Source organism: Sciurus carolinensis, chromosome 3, assembly GCF_902686445.1.
Source record: "Sciurus carolinensis chromosome 3, mSciCar1.2, whole genome shotgun sequence".
NCBI classification, from domain to species: domain Eukaryota; kingdom Metazoa; phylum Chordata; class Mammalia; order Rodentia; family Sciuridae; genus Sciurus; species Sciurus carolinensis.
This window is the reverse complement of record NC_062215.1, coordinates 48,248,881-48,264,284: the sequence shown is the minus strand read 5'-3', so window position 1 is coordinate 48,264,284 and position 15,404 is coordinate 48,248,881. Positions and strand designations below refer to the sequence as shown.

Sequence of the window (15,404 nt, the reverse complement as noted above, 5' to 3'; positions counted from 1 at the left end):
ATAAAATAAACCAAATATTTAAGTAAGTGGAAGGATATACTCCGTTTGTATTCATGAATTGGAAGATTCAACATAGTAATGGTGTCCAATTTGCCAAAATTGATATAGAGGTTTAATGCAATTCCTGTCAAAATCCCAGAGTCATAAGTGGATGATGACACATAATGGGGGGTGGGAGGGGTTAGTGTTAGGGTTAGAGTTAGGGTTAGGGTTAGGGTTAGGGAGGGTGGCAAGAATGGAGGAAGGAAGGACTGTATAGAGGGAAAAGAGGGGTGGGAGGGGTGGGGGGAAGGGAAAAAATAACAGAATGAATCAAACAACATTACCCTATGTAAATGTATGATTACACAAATGGTATGCCTTTACGCCATGTACAAACAGAGAAACAACATGTATCCCATTTGTTTACAATAAAAAAAAAAAAATCCCAGAGTCTTTTGCAGATAAAGAGATTACTCGCTAGTTTATATAGGAAAGCAAAGAAACTGGAATTGCTAAAATAATTTTGAAAAAGATCTATAAATTGGGAGAAAATCAATATAACAAAGTTTAAGACCTATATAGCCACAGTAATTAGGACTATGCGGTATTGGTGGAGGGAGAGATCATTAAATAAAGGAGTTATAGGCCTGGGGTGTAACTCAGTGGTAGAGTACATGCCTAACCCTATATGAAGACCTGGGTTCAATCCCTAGAAATGCCAAAAAACAGAAAGGGGGAGTAGGGAAGAAAGGAAGAAAAAGAAGAAGAGGAAAAAAGAAAAAGGAAGAGAAAAAGCCGAGAGAACACATTCCAACAAATTTTATGAGAACAGAATTGTTAATTTCAAAAACAAAAACATTATGAGAAAAGAAAATGATAGATCAACATTCCTCATAGACAAAAATGCAAAATTCCTTAGTCAAATATTAATAATTCAAATCACACAATATAAGAAAGGGATTATACAGTGTGATCAAATGGGATTATCCCAGGAAAGCAAGGTTGGTTTTAACATTAAAAAAATCAATCCAAGAAGTTTACCATATTAATGAACTAAATTTAAAAAATGTGATCATCTTTATATATGCAGAAAATGCATTTGACAAAATTTAACACCAAATCTAGATTATTAAACATCAGAAAAACAGATAAAAGAGGGCATTTCCTCAACTGGAAGGACACCTAAGAAATCATTGTGTTTAATGGTGAATGTCCAGATGCTGTCCCTCTAAGTCTGGAATAAAGCTAGGATGTCCACCATCATTACTTTTATTCACCATTGTAATAAAGTCCTCAGTAGTGCAAGGAAAAATTCCATAGATAAGGGTCTCATGCAAGAAAAGATATGATCATCTTTGATCAGTTTTTTTCCTTTGCACTAAATTTAATCTTTACACATAATGTTAGTTTGTTAAATAATTGACTATTAGAAGGAAAATTTAAATTAGTGTATAAATTATAATAAATTATCACATAACTCCAGACAAGAGAAAGACCATATTTCTAAGAAGTTTCATATGGGCTCAAGTACACAAGTAAAAAATTACATCCTCTTTTCATAAGGCAATGCACCTGAATGCAGAGATTCCACATAGTGAGAACACTATTTTTCTATTTTAACCTAATAGTATTCATTTTAGTAGACTCTTAAGGAAATCTACCAGAAGAAAACTTGTTCACCTAATTTGAATGTAGTTAAAAGTGATAACTTTGGTGGCAGATGTGGTATCTTTGTTGAGCCTTGATGTGGCCTCAGACTCCTTCACTACTCTGGTCAGTCATCCCAATAAATCTGAGTGGGCACAAGAGGTGAAATCTATTTTCTATCATTGTTAATAGAGTTATTTTATTTGCGGGGGAAAGTATCTGTAATTCAGGCTGTACTCACTCATTTAGAATGACCTGTCTGGTACTGATCTGATTAAGGATGTCTGACTTTTCTTTAAAATGTTAAGGTATTTATACTTTAAAATAGTTCAGCCACTAGACTCTACAATACAGAAAGAGTATGTGTTAATCAGGTGTGGTGGCACACACCTGTTATCCCAGCAACTCAGGAAGCTGAGTCAGGATGATCACAAGTTTGAGGCCAGCCTGAGCAACTTAGAAAGACCCTGTCTCAAAATAAAATATAGGTCTGGCGGATGTAACTCAATGGTACAGCACTTGCCTAGCACACACAAGTCCCTGGATTCCATTCCCAGTGACACAAAATAAGAAAAAAAGGTCTGTGTAATAACTATCGATGTGAAGTTCATAAAGCAGCTATTAGTTTAGTCTACTTCCTATTAATCAGGAGTCTCTGGCTATCATTCAGGTCACTAACATATGTTTATCATGAGGTAGATGAGTTATAGATGGACACAATACCTTTTATTTTATATGTTTATTTTTTTATGTGGTGCTGAGGATGGAACGCAGTGCTCACAGGCAAACGCTTTACTACTGAGCCACAGTCCCAGCCCCAGTTAACATTTTTTTATAGTTCCAAAAGTTAAGGTCCCAGAATGCCACAGTGCAAGTCCCAGGCAAGTGCAAGGGCAAGTCCAGGCCCCAAGAGAGACAGTTTGCTCACAGGTTGACACTCTGCACTTAGAGAGTGAGCCAGACCCTGTAGGGTACCCTCACAACACACAGGAACCTGGACACCAAGGGGCCTTCAGGATGAAGGAGGAGGGAGGAGTGGAGGGCATGGGGAAGTACTGGGAAGAAAAATCTAGCCAATTATGCTATGTCCATGTACAAATATACCACAATTAAGCCCTCTTATATATATGGTGATAATGCACTAATTAAAATAATAGCAGTGATGATGGAAGATCAGTAGAGTAGAGCAAGTTGATCTGAGGGAGGGAGGAGAGGGGGAAAGGGAAGGTATTGGGGGAGAAGGCTGAGAAAACTGTGTTATGTATGAATATAGCATAATGAATTCCACTATTATGTATAATTATAATGCATCAATTTAGAAAATTAAAAACAAAATTAAAAGGAAAGTAAAAAAGACATGGGACCTTCAAGAAATTCCCACAGGTCTTTGACAGAATCAAAATTACAAAATTTAATTTAAAGATGGTTTTTGATGTAAACCTTTCTTTACAAAGTCCATCTAGCAGTTCAAAGAGGTTCCTCTTAAATTTGACTTTGTATTCATTGCCCTGATTTATTAAGGCAATCCTTGATTTGTGGGATGCAGGTCTTTGCAGACTTTGGCTTCTGTGTTTCTGAGCTGCATGCACAAGCCTGGAGGGCTGCTGCAAAGACTGCAGGAGAGTCAAGTTTTGGAGTCATGTTGGAGCACGTGTCACCCACAGATGGCTTATGCTCCACAGTGGGAATAGGTTGTGCTTTTCAAAACACTATCACTAGACAGTTGAGACTGATGTCCCTGGAGCAGGGAAGGTTTTCAAGGATCAACCTCTGTGACACAGACCTTACAAAGAAATACTGTTCAGGGACAGTCATTGTGGTGTCCACCACTGGTGTCATCTTCTATCGCCTGGGTGTGTAAGCAGCAGTTTCTGAGGCAGATCATTTCCAGGGACTTCCTGTCCCCTTACTCTCCCTTCTCACTCTTTTTCCTCAGGGAGAGCTGACTATGACCAGCGACATGGAAAACTTACAGAATGCCCTGTACCTAGATGTGGTGCCAGAGCCCTGGGCCAGGCGAGCCTACCCTTCCACAGCAGGCCTGGCAGCCTGGTTTCTGGATCTCCTCAACAGAATCAAGGAGTTGGAGACTTGGACAGGTGACTTTGCAATGCCCTCCACTGTGTGGCTGACAGGCTTCTTCAATCCCCAGTCCTTCCTGACTGCCATCATGCAGTCCATGGCTCGTAAGAATGAATGGCCACTGGACCAGATGGCCCTGCAATGCGATGTAACAAAGAAGAACAGAGAGGAGTTCCGGAGTCCTCCTCGGGAAGGGGCCTACATCCACGGTCTCTTCATGGAAGGTGCCCGCTGGGACATACAGGTAAAGCCGGGATGACCAAAGGGGTACTCTCTAGTGGACCGATTAAATGCATGTTGCCTCCCATCAAGTATGACTACTAAAATAGATGCCCCTGAATCTTCTTACCTAGATAACCTTTCTTTCTTGGAGGCCATTTTTACCCAGTCAAGGTGGGGGGTTGTAAAGAACACAGGTTTTACAGATGGAGTAGAACAGAGTGGTTCAAGGGGAGGACTGTGAGTCAGACTGGTTCAATCTGAAAGTCATCACCACCATTTATTACCTCTGTGACCTTGAGTATAGTTTTACCTCTCAAGATCTCAGTGTACTCAACTTCTAAATGGGAGAGTAGAGACACCGTGAAAATCAAACAACATACTGTGTAAGACACTTGAATGATGCCTGGCACATAGACAGTGCTGAAAAGTGCTGGGTCAGATATCCCTGCTGCTGTGTGACCTCGGGATATTATTTAACCTCCCTGGTCCCACTTTCCTCATTTATGAGCTCTAGATAGGCAGGAGTTCCTTCTGCCTTTTATGTTGTTCTACATTAGCAGAAAAGAGCCCATAGATGTCATTTAAAGTGAAATTTTTAAAAAAATCCTTACTGAAAGCTAACAAAAATTAGCCAAGTTACCATAGATTGGAGATGTTTAGTCACAATTAAGAAACTGGCAAACAAGCATAGATGGCTGGAGTAACAAGATGAGCAAAGAAGGATAACTCTAAGGCAAGTTTACACTTGGCATACACATGATCTAGAAAGAGCACCTAGTGCTTATCCCACTTGGTGGATGGCACTAAACTCTTCCCAGAAGACAATACTAAGCTAATCAGGAAAACTGTTAGAAGATCTGGAATATCACAGGAAGCTCTGTGAATATGCATATAAAGATGTGGTTCAATGGTGTCCCCCCCAAAATTCATGTCATCCCAAAGAAAACTGAGACTTTATTTATTTAGAAATAGAATCTTTGCAGATGTAAGATGAGACCATACTGGATAACCACAGACCCTAAATCCAATGACTGGACCCTTCAGGAAGTGGAGACATTAAAGAGAATGCCCTTTGAATATGGCAGCAGAGGTGGGTGTGATGTGTGTGCCAAAGAATGTTAAGGAGTGCCAGCAAACACCAGGCTCCAGGAGAAGTTTCTCCCTCAGCCTCCAGAAGGACCATCCCTGTCTACTCCTTAAGACTTCCAGCCTCCCAAACTCTGAGAAAACAAGTTTCTTTGTTTAAGCCACCAAGCTCAAGGCAATGTGTTAGACAATTCCTAGGAAAACAATATGAGAGCCGTCAGAAAGGACAGTAAAATGGGACAATGTTCAAACAACCTGAACCTTGAAAGGGAAGTTGATTTCCCTCTCTCCATCTGAACATTTGTACAAGAGTCTGTCAGTGGGAATCACACACAGAGTGGGTGCAGGGTAGTCTAAGGCATCCAGCTAGGATCCCCAAGAACACCGAAAAGAGAGAAGTACAAAAAGGAAACTAGGAAAGAAGCCTGGAAGGAAGGGCAGTGACACTATGTAAGAGTACAAAGTATGTCAATTCTAATCATTAACCTCTCATTTTCATACCTTATAGTAAATTATCATTTTCCAAAAATCAATACCTCTCCCCCATGAACTCTTGCTTTCAAGTATTCTATCCCAGAAAGATGTCAGCAAAAATGGAAGTTAGGTGGGAATATAACTCAGTGCAGAGCACTTGTCTAGCAAGTGTCAGGTCCTGGGTTTGATCCCATATGGCGCGCACACACACACACACACACACACACACACACACAAATGGAAGAGTCAGGAAGTCAGGACCTCCAAAAATCTTCCCTTCCACAAATCAGTACTAACAACAAAAAAATGAACTTTTTCAAAATTCTGGAAACTAATCAGAGGCTTTCAGCAATTCAGAGTTATTCAAGAAAAATGGCTGAATCCCAGTGAGAAAACAAACTTTGTAGCCATTTCTTTTCTTTTCCTTTGTGTGTGTGTGTGTGTGGTACTGGGGATGAAACAAGCTAGGCAAATGCTCTGCCACTGAGCAATATCCCCAGCCCTTTTTATTTTGAGACAGGATCTCAAAAAGTTCCCCAAGCGAGCCTCAGGCTCCCAAGTAGCTGGGATTAGAGGCATGTGCCACTGTGCTGGGTCAAAAAAGAGAATCCTGACAGCAGAAGAAAAAATCAGCTCATCGCTTACAATTTTCATCTCTCTTTCTCATCAATGAGAATATGATCAATGAGAATCATGGTTTCTCATCAGAAACCATGAGTCCCAAAAGGCAGGGGGATTACATAGTCAAAGACCTGAAAGAAAAGATGGTCAGTCAAGAATTCTATACACAGCAAAACAAAAGTGAAGAATTAAGACATTTCCAGGATTGAGAGAGAGAAATATGAATTTGTCAGTAGTGGACCATCTTTACAAGAAATACTAAAGGGGAAATAGAGTAGAGGGAAGGGAACAGGGGGAGAGAGGAAGGAAGGGAAAGGGAAAGTGCTGGGACTGAATTAGAACAAATCATATTCATGCTTTTATAATTATGTCAAAACAAATCCTAATGTTCTGTAAACTAAAAAGAACCAATTTAAAAAAGGAAAATAAAGAAATAATAAAGGGAATCCTTCAGGTTGAAACAAAACACTAGACAGTAACTCAAGTCTACATGAAGAAAAAAGTATAAAGGTATTTATAAAAAAAGAGAATCATAAAAGACAAAACATAAAAGGTAAACATAAAAGACAGTATGAATGCCCTTTTTATTTATAACCTTTATTTTTCTCCTCTCTGATTCAAAGGACAACTGTATAACGTAAAAATTGTAAATCTATGTTGATAGACATAAAATACATAAAGATATAATTTGAATGATGAAAACACAGAGGGAGGGAATAAAGCAAGGTTGTATATACTATTAAGTTGGAATTAATATGAGATAGACTATTATACATTAAATGTTTATTTTGATCCCCAAGGCAACCATTGTAAAATAATTTTTAAAATATAAGAGAATTAAAATAGTGTATTAGAAAATGTCTATGAACATGAAAGAAGACTAATGGAGGAATTGAGGCACAAAAGCAAATAATAAAGTAGCAGGCTTAAGCCATATTTGATCAAACTGCATTAAACATAAATGGACTAATATTATAATGAAAAGGCAGAATGAATTTTATTTTTTATTCTTTTTAGTTATACATGACAGTAGAATGCATTTTGGCATATCATACACACATGGAACAGAACTTCCAATTCTTGTGGTTGTACATGATGTGGTGTTACCTGGCTGTGTATTCATATATGAACACAGGAAAGTTATGTCCGATTTATTCTACTGTCTTTCCCATTCCCATCCCCTGTCCAATCCGGCAAACTTCCACTCCTCCATCCCTGCTCCCCTGCCCCACTGCCCAACCCCTGCCTATTGTGAGTCAGCATACACATATCAGAGCAAACATCCAGTCTTTGACTTTTGGGGATTGGTTTATTTCACTTAGCAAGATAGCCTCCAGTTCCATCCGTTTACCGGCAAATGCCATAATTTCATTCTTCTTTATGGTTGAGTAATATTCCATTCCATTGTGTGTGTGTGTGTGTGTGTGTGTGTGTGTGTATATACATATATATATATATATACACACATAATCATAATTTCTTTATCCATTCCTCTGTTGAAGGGCACCTAGGTTGGTTCCACAGCTTAGTTATTGTGAACTGAGCTGCTATAAACATTGATGTGGCCGCGTCACTATGGTATGCTGATTTTAAGTCCTTTGAGTATATGCCAAGGAGGAGGATAACTGGGTCAAATGGTGGTTCCATACCAAGTTTTATTGGAATCTCCATACTGCTTTCCAGGGTGGTTGCACCAATTTACAGTCCCAACAGCAATGTACGAATGTACCTTTTCCCCACATCTTTGCCAACATTTATTGTTACCTGTATTCTTGATAATTGCCATTCTGACTGGAGTGAGGTGAAATCTCAGTGTAGTTTTAATTTGCATTTCTTTAATTGCTAGAGATGTTGATTTTTTTTTGTATATTTGTTGACCATTCACATTTCTTCTTCTGCGAAATGTCTGTCTAGTTCCATTGCCCATTTATTCATTGGGTTATTTGGGATTTTTTGGTGTTAAGTTTTTTGAGTTCTTTATATAACCTGGAGATTAATGCTGTATCTGAGGTGCAGGTGGCAAAGATTTTCTCCCATTCTGTAGGTTCTCTTTTCATGTTCTTGATTGTTTCCTTTGCTGTGATAAAGTTTTTAGTTTGATAAAAATCCCATTTATTGATTCTTGATTTTACTTCTTGTATTTTAGGTTTCTTGTTGAGGAATTTGGTTCCTAAACCAACATGATGGAGATGTGGGCCTACATTTTCTTCTAGTAGGTGCAAGGTCTTTGACCTAATGCTAGGTCCCTGGTTCACTTTGAGTTGAGTTTTGTACAGGGTGAGATAAAAGTTTAATTTCATTTTGCTGCATATGGGTTTCCAGTTTTCCCAGCACCATTTGTTGAAGAGGTTATCTTTTTTCCAATGTATGTTTATGGCACCTTTGTCTAGTATGAGATAACTGTATTTATGTTGGTTTGTCTGTGTCTTCTATTCTGTACCATTGGTCTTCATGTCTGTTTTGGTGCCAATACCATACCATTTTTGTTACTATAGCTCTGTAGTATAATTTAAGGTCTGGTATTGTGATGCCTCCTGCTTCACTTTTCTTCCTAAGGATTGCTTTCACCTATTTTTCCAAATGAGTTTTATGACTGATTTTTCTATTTTTATGAAGAACATCATTGGAATTTTAATAGAAATTGCATTAAATCTGTATAGCACTTTTGGTAATATGGCCATTTTGACAATATTAATTGTGCCTATCCAAAAACATGGGAGATCTTTCCATCTTAGGTCTATTTCAATTTCTTTCTTTAGTGTTCTCTAATTTTCATTGTAAAGGTCTTTCACCTCTTTTGTTAGATTCATTCCCAAATATTTTTTGAGGCTATTGTGAATGGGATCATTTTCCTGAGTTCCCTTTCAGTTGACTCATATATAGGAACATAATATATCTAGGAACACAAATGATTTGAGTATTAATTTATATCCTACTACTTTGCTGAATTCATTTATGAGTCCTAGGAGTTTTCTGGTGGAGTTTTTTCAGTCTTCTAAATATAGAATTATGTTGTCAACAAATAGGAATATTTTGAGTTCTTCTTTTCCTATTTGTATCCCTTTAATTTCTTCTAATTGCTCTGGCTAAAGTTTCCAGAACTGTGTTGAATAGAAGTGGCAAAAGAGGGTATCTTTGTCTTGTTCCAGTTTTTAGAGGGAGTGCTTTCAATTTTTCTCCATTTAGAATGATATTGGTCTTGGGTTTAGCATATATAGCTTTTATGATGTTGAGGTATGTTCCTAATAGTTTTTCTAGTGTTTTGAACATGAATGGATACTGTATTTTATTAAATGCTTTTTCTGCATCTATTGAGATAATCATGTGATTCCTTAAGTCTACTGATGTGATGAATTATGTTTATTGATTTCTATATGATGAAACAATCTTGCATTCCTGAGATGAACCCCACTTGATCATGGTGCACTATCTTTTTTTTATTTGTTCTAATTAGTTATACATGACAGCAGAATGCATTTTGACTCGTTGTAGTACACAAATGGAGCATAAATTTTCATTTCTCTGGTTGTACACAATGTAGAGTCACACCATTCATGCAATCATACACATACATAAGAGTAATGATGTCCGTCTCATTCCACCACCTTTCCTACTCCCCATACCCCCTTCCCTGCCTCTACCGGCTCTGCCCTATCCAAAGTTCCTCCATTCTTCCCTTTCCCACCACCCCCCTTATGGATCAGCATCCATCTATCAGAGAAAACATTTGGTCTTTGGTTTTTTGGGATTGGCTTATTTCACTTAGCATGATATTCTCCAACTCTATTCATTTACCTGCAAATGCCATAATTTTATTCTTCTTTAAGGCTGAGTAATATTCTATTGTGTATATATACCACAGTTTCTTTATCCATTCATCTATTGAAGCGCATCTAGGTTGGTTCCACAGTTTAGCTATTGTGAATTGAGTTGCTGTCAGCATTGATGTGGCTGCGTCACTACAGTATGCTGATTTTATGTCCTTTGGGTATAGGCCACAGAGTGGGATATGTGGGTCAAATGGTGGTTCTATTCCAAGTTTTCTAAGGAATCACCATACTGCTTTCTAGAGTGGGTTTTTGTATGTGATTTGCCAGCATTTTGTTAAGAATTTTTGCATTTATGTTCATCAGGAATATTGGTCTGAAAGTTTTTTCCTTGATGTGTCTTTGGTTTTGGTAGCAGGGTGATACTAGCTAGATATCTATGAACATGAAAAATAAGACTAATGGAAGATCCGAAGAACAAAAGCAAACACCAAAGTAGCAGATTTAAGTCCTATTTGATCAGTAATGACAGTAAATAAATGTCTAATCCTTATAATGAAAAGCCAGAATGAATTTTAAAAATAAAACAATAAACCCACCCATGCTCCAACTGTATGCTGAATATAAGAGACACACTTAAGATTTAAGACACAAATGGGTTGAAAGTAAACAGATGGAAGAAAATGTGCCATGAAAACAGTAACCCAAAGAGAGCTAAGGTGTTAAACTATTACTCGACACAATAGACTTTATGAGACAAACATTGTTATGTTACTGGAGAAAAGGGTAGGAGAGAGAAATTAGAAACAAAAGTAGGACATTTTATGACAAAAGGTCAAGCCCTAGAGAAGATAAAACAACTACTAAAACACCTAATGAGAGAGTCCTCAGAATGTATGAAAAACAAACAGGATTGAATAGCCAATTGGACCAGTGCTAACGATAAATACTAATAGTTACAGAGTTTCTTTTGGGGGTGATAATAGTAGTAATGATTACACAAATTTGTGAGCAGATTAAAAACTACTAAATTGAATACTTATAAAGAATTAATTTTAGCCCAATGTGGTGAGACATACCTTAAATTCAGCTACTTGGGAGTCCAGGGCAGTAAGATCACACATTTGGGGCCAACCTGGGCAGCTTAGCAAGACCCTGTCTCAAAATAAAAAAATAAAAATGGATGTAGATATAGCTCAGTGGTAGAGCACCGTTGGATTCAATACCCAATATCGACAATAACAACAAAAATTGAAAGGGACTGGCTTTAGAGTTTGAAAAAAAAATTCTATCCCTGCTCTTAATCCTTATCATAAACACTCGATTTTGGAGGACAAAGGGGCCTCCACTGTTCACTTTAATCATTACTCATCATGCCTTTCATCAGCCTCCAAAGGAACTGAAAAGGCACATCTTTCCCTTTAAATAAACTTCATGGAAACAAACCAAACTCTGTCCATAACATAAGGGGCTCACAGGACATAACATAACATGGACAGAATTAAGAAATTTGTGAATCACCCTGGATCATCATTTCCCAAAGTATGTTCCATAACACAGTAGCACCTATGAGATGAACAGACTGCCCCCACCCCCCCAAAAAAGAAGTGGACAGAAGGGTTCCTGTGGTCCTGTCTGAAAAGTACCAGATTAAGTACAGCTAAACTGTTTTCTTTACTGCTAGAACTTCTTATCTTCAGTATGCCAAGTGTACACTATCAAGTTTTAAGTACATAGCAACGGTGTGATAAACACCTTTACCAAATTTATTTGACCAGGGGATTCTCATGCTCCTGAGAACATTTCTCAGCTCTAGAGGAAAAACTCCCAAATCAACTAGATAACTCTACTGAGACATCTCAGAAAACCATAGAATTAGGTGATGGATACAGCTCAGTGGTAGAATGCTACGAGGAAGGAAGGAAACCATAGGGAGGCTCCATCAGGAAAGCTAAATATGGATACATCCTTATTGTATGATTAAAGTTAGACTATATCTCTTTCTGCTCAAAAAGTTGAAATAATCTAGAAGTGGATGAAATTGCAAGAAAATGAAGAGACACAGAAACAGGACACAACCAAAGCCTTAAGATCTAAAGCATCTGCACAGTTGAGAATTGTGTCTTCATTCTCTTTAAATTCCCAACACCTAGTAAGACATCTGTCAAACAGTTGTATTGAATAGTCTTATAAAAATAAATGAAAAGGGCTGGGGATATAGCTCAGTTGGTAGAGTGCTTGCCTCACATGCATAAGACCCTGGGTTCAATCCCCAGCACTACCAAAAAAAAGAATGAAAAAACTAGGGGAAAGTCAAGTTCCAATATAAATCAAAACTTCTGGAACTCTATATCAAGAAGTGATTTAGACTGAAAAGATAAATGCATTTCCCCAGTATCAGATGCCTTCCACTGTGGGTCATTAAGGGAACCCAGAAGAGGGCAGGCAGAAAGGCAGCTAAGGACATCCCACTCTCATCCCTTCTAACAGAAGCAAGAATAGATGGCTGGGCTCTAGGTCTAATCTAAGATCGCTCTTCTCATGCTCTTGTCCTCAGGCTGGGATCATTACAGAGGCAAAGCTGAAGGACCTGACACCCTCCATGCCTGTGATGTTCATCAAGGCCGTTCCTGCAGACAAGCAGGATTGCCGCAATGTCTATTCTTGTCCCGTGTACAAGACTTGTCAGCGGGGACCAACTTATGTGTGGACTTTCAACTTGAAGACTAAGGAAAATCCTTCCAAGTGGGTTCTAGCTGGAGTAGCCTTGCTTCTCCAGATTTAGCTTTCTGCAGAGCCACTGAGAAAATAAGAGGCTAGACCGGAGACTCCCTGACAGACAGGGGGTAAGGGGTGAACACAGACAGTTAGATAAGAAATCATGAGCACTCAACTTGTGGGATTCCCCTAGGGGGACATAAGAGATTAAAGTTAAGAGAGGGGTGCCTAAAGTGAGGTTGAGCTGGAATTTGGGCCCAGGAATTCTGGTAGAAGAATTTGTAGCCCTGAACTTTTCCTAATAAAGTGATTTAATCTTCAACTGTGTCTAGTCCACACTTTTGGGTTTGAGTTATGAGTGATTATGAAGAGGCCCAGAGAAACAAGCCACACACACGCTTGAGCCCTGACCCTCTTACACAGTACTATACTCAACTGGCTCCCAGGTAGGTACCCCAAGCGGAATTGGCATCACCTGTGAATCAGCACCTCATCTTCAACAGCTGTCTGGGTGATTTGCATGCATATTATAGAGACACTATACTGGATTAGGGATCACCCAAATTTTTCTGTAAAGAGTCAAACTTCACAGATCTATAAGCAATCAACATATATATGAAAAAATGTTCAACATCTCTAGTAATAAGAGAAATATAAATCAAAACTATCCTAAGATTTCACCTCACCCCAATTAGAATGGCTATTATCAAGAACACAAGCAACAATAGGTGTTGGTGAGGATGTGGGGAAAAAGGTACACTCATACATTGCTGGTGGGGCTGCAAGTTGGTGCAGCCACTCTGGAAAGCAGTGTGGAGAATCCTTAGAAAACTTGGAAGGGAACCACCATTTGACCCAGATATCCCACTCCTTGGCCTATACCCAAAGGACTTAAAATCAGCACACTACAGAGATACAGCTACATCAATGTTTAACAGCAGCTCAATTCACAATAGCTAGATTGTGGAACCAACCTAGATGCCCTTCACAAGATGAATGGATAAAGAAACTGTGGTATATATATATACAATGGAATATTATTCAACCATAAAGAAGAATGAAATTATGGCATTTGCAGGTAAATGGATGGAGTTAGAGAATATCATGGTAAGTGAGATAAACCAATCCCAAAAAACCAAAGGTTAAATGATTTCTTTGATAAGTGGATGATGACACATAACGGGGGTGGGGGGACTGGGTAAGGGAAGAAAGGAGGAAGAATGGATTGTGTAGAGGGAAATGAGAGGTGGGGAGGGAGCAGGAGGAAGGAAAGATAATAGAATGAGACAGACATCATTACTCTATGTACATGTATGATTACACAAATGGTGTGACTCTACTTCATGTACAACCAGAGAAATGAAAGTTGTACCCATTTGTGTACAATGAATCAAAAAATAATTTAAAAAAAAGAAAATACAAAAAAAGAGCCAAACAGTAAATATTTGAGGCTTTGCAGTTCATACTGTTTTAACTACTCTGCCACAATAGCCCAAAAGCAGCCTAGACAGTATGTAAATGAACAGGTGTGGCTGCATTCCAATGAACTTTACAGACACAAGCAATGGGTCATTTTAGTGATCCCTACTGTATACACCAAGGGAAGTACATATGTGATATCTTTCATTAATTCACGTAACCACTCAACATATTGTCTAACCCTTACAATTTTCTGAGGATACGACTGTGAACAAGCAAGCAGTTTGTTTCTCTGTTATTCTGAGACCATTTAAAAGGGAGACACTCTTCCTCCTAAAGGTTTTAACCTCAAGGTTTGCCAGATTTTCCTCTGTGGAACAAACTTTCACTGGAATCCCAAAAAGTTCCACAGTTTCAATGAGTTTTGGCAACTCTTAAGAGGCAACTTGTTTGATAAGAAAAGTCTGGGTGGACCCAGCATATCCTCTGGAATCACTAGTGCCTCATCTTCTTGCAGAGACTTTATTATTATTACTATTAATTGCTATTTAGGACAGTGGTTCTTAAACTACAGCAGGTATTAACAAACTCCCCAGAATTTCTGATTTCACAGTCTTAACAAAATGCCATTGCTGCTGGTCTGGAGGCCACACTTTGAGAACTGGATTTAAAACACCAAATTGGGCTGGAGATGTGGCTCAGCGATAGTGTTTGTCCAGTGAGCACAAGGCCTTGGGTTCAGTCTCCAGCAGCACACACACACACTCCAAATCCCAACACCCTATAAATCACTATTATTCAGCATATAGATTCTAGTGTCAAATTTCTCCAGATTTTCCTGCTTTCTTCCCTACAGATCTGCATCCCCTTAAGTGGGGATTTACTCCTCATCTTTATGCTATAAGGGAGTTAACAAATTCCTCTTGGAATCCAGGAACTCTAAGTTGAGTTTTGTCCCTCTTCCCCACAACTAGCACTTCCCATTATTTACCAACATCCTCTAGTTTCCTGCATGTTGGTTAACCTGTCTTCAGAGAAATAGCTCTGCCCTTCTCATTAGCATCATCGTTCCTTACCCTCACACAGAAGAGGGCAAGAGGACAAATCAAGAACCCAAGGTGGCTGGGCATGGTGGTGCACACCTATAATCACAGCAGCTTGGGAGGCTGAGGCAGGAGGACCACAAATTCGAAGCCAGCCTGAGCAACTTAGCAGGGTAACTAGATAACTTAGAGAGACCTGTCTGAAAATAAAAAAAAATTAAAAGGGCTGGGGATGTGGCTTGGTGGTTAAGCACCCCTGGGTTCAATCCCTAGTACAAAAAAAGAAAAAAAAAATGTTTTGAGTTACAGTCAATGAACACTTCAGACACAAATAAGATAGGGA

At 38.7% G+C, this 15,404-nt stretch overlaps 1 protein-coding gene across 2 annotated transcripts in view; it reads left to right on the top strand.

Moving 5' to 3' along the window:
• The window catches only part of Dnah9 (dynein axonemal heavy chain 9), a 338,036-nt gene extending 325,122 nt beyond the window's left edge, over positions 1-12,914 (top strand). For both annotated transcript variants that reach the window (XM_047545691.1, XM_047545694.1), the window contains 2 exons: positions 3,566-3,955; positions 12,439-12,914. In XM_047545691.1, the coding sequence (XP_047401647.1) occupies positions 3,566-3,955; positions 12,439-12,666 (618 nt within the window). In that variant the 3' untranslated portion in view covers positions 12,667-12,914. The remainder of the gene's footprint in view (positions 1-3,565; positions 3,956-12,438) is intronic.
• Positions 12,915-15,404: the final 2,490 nt, after the last annotated feature.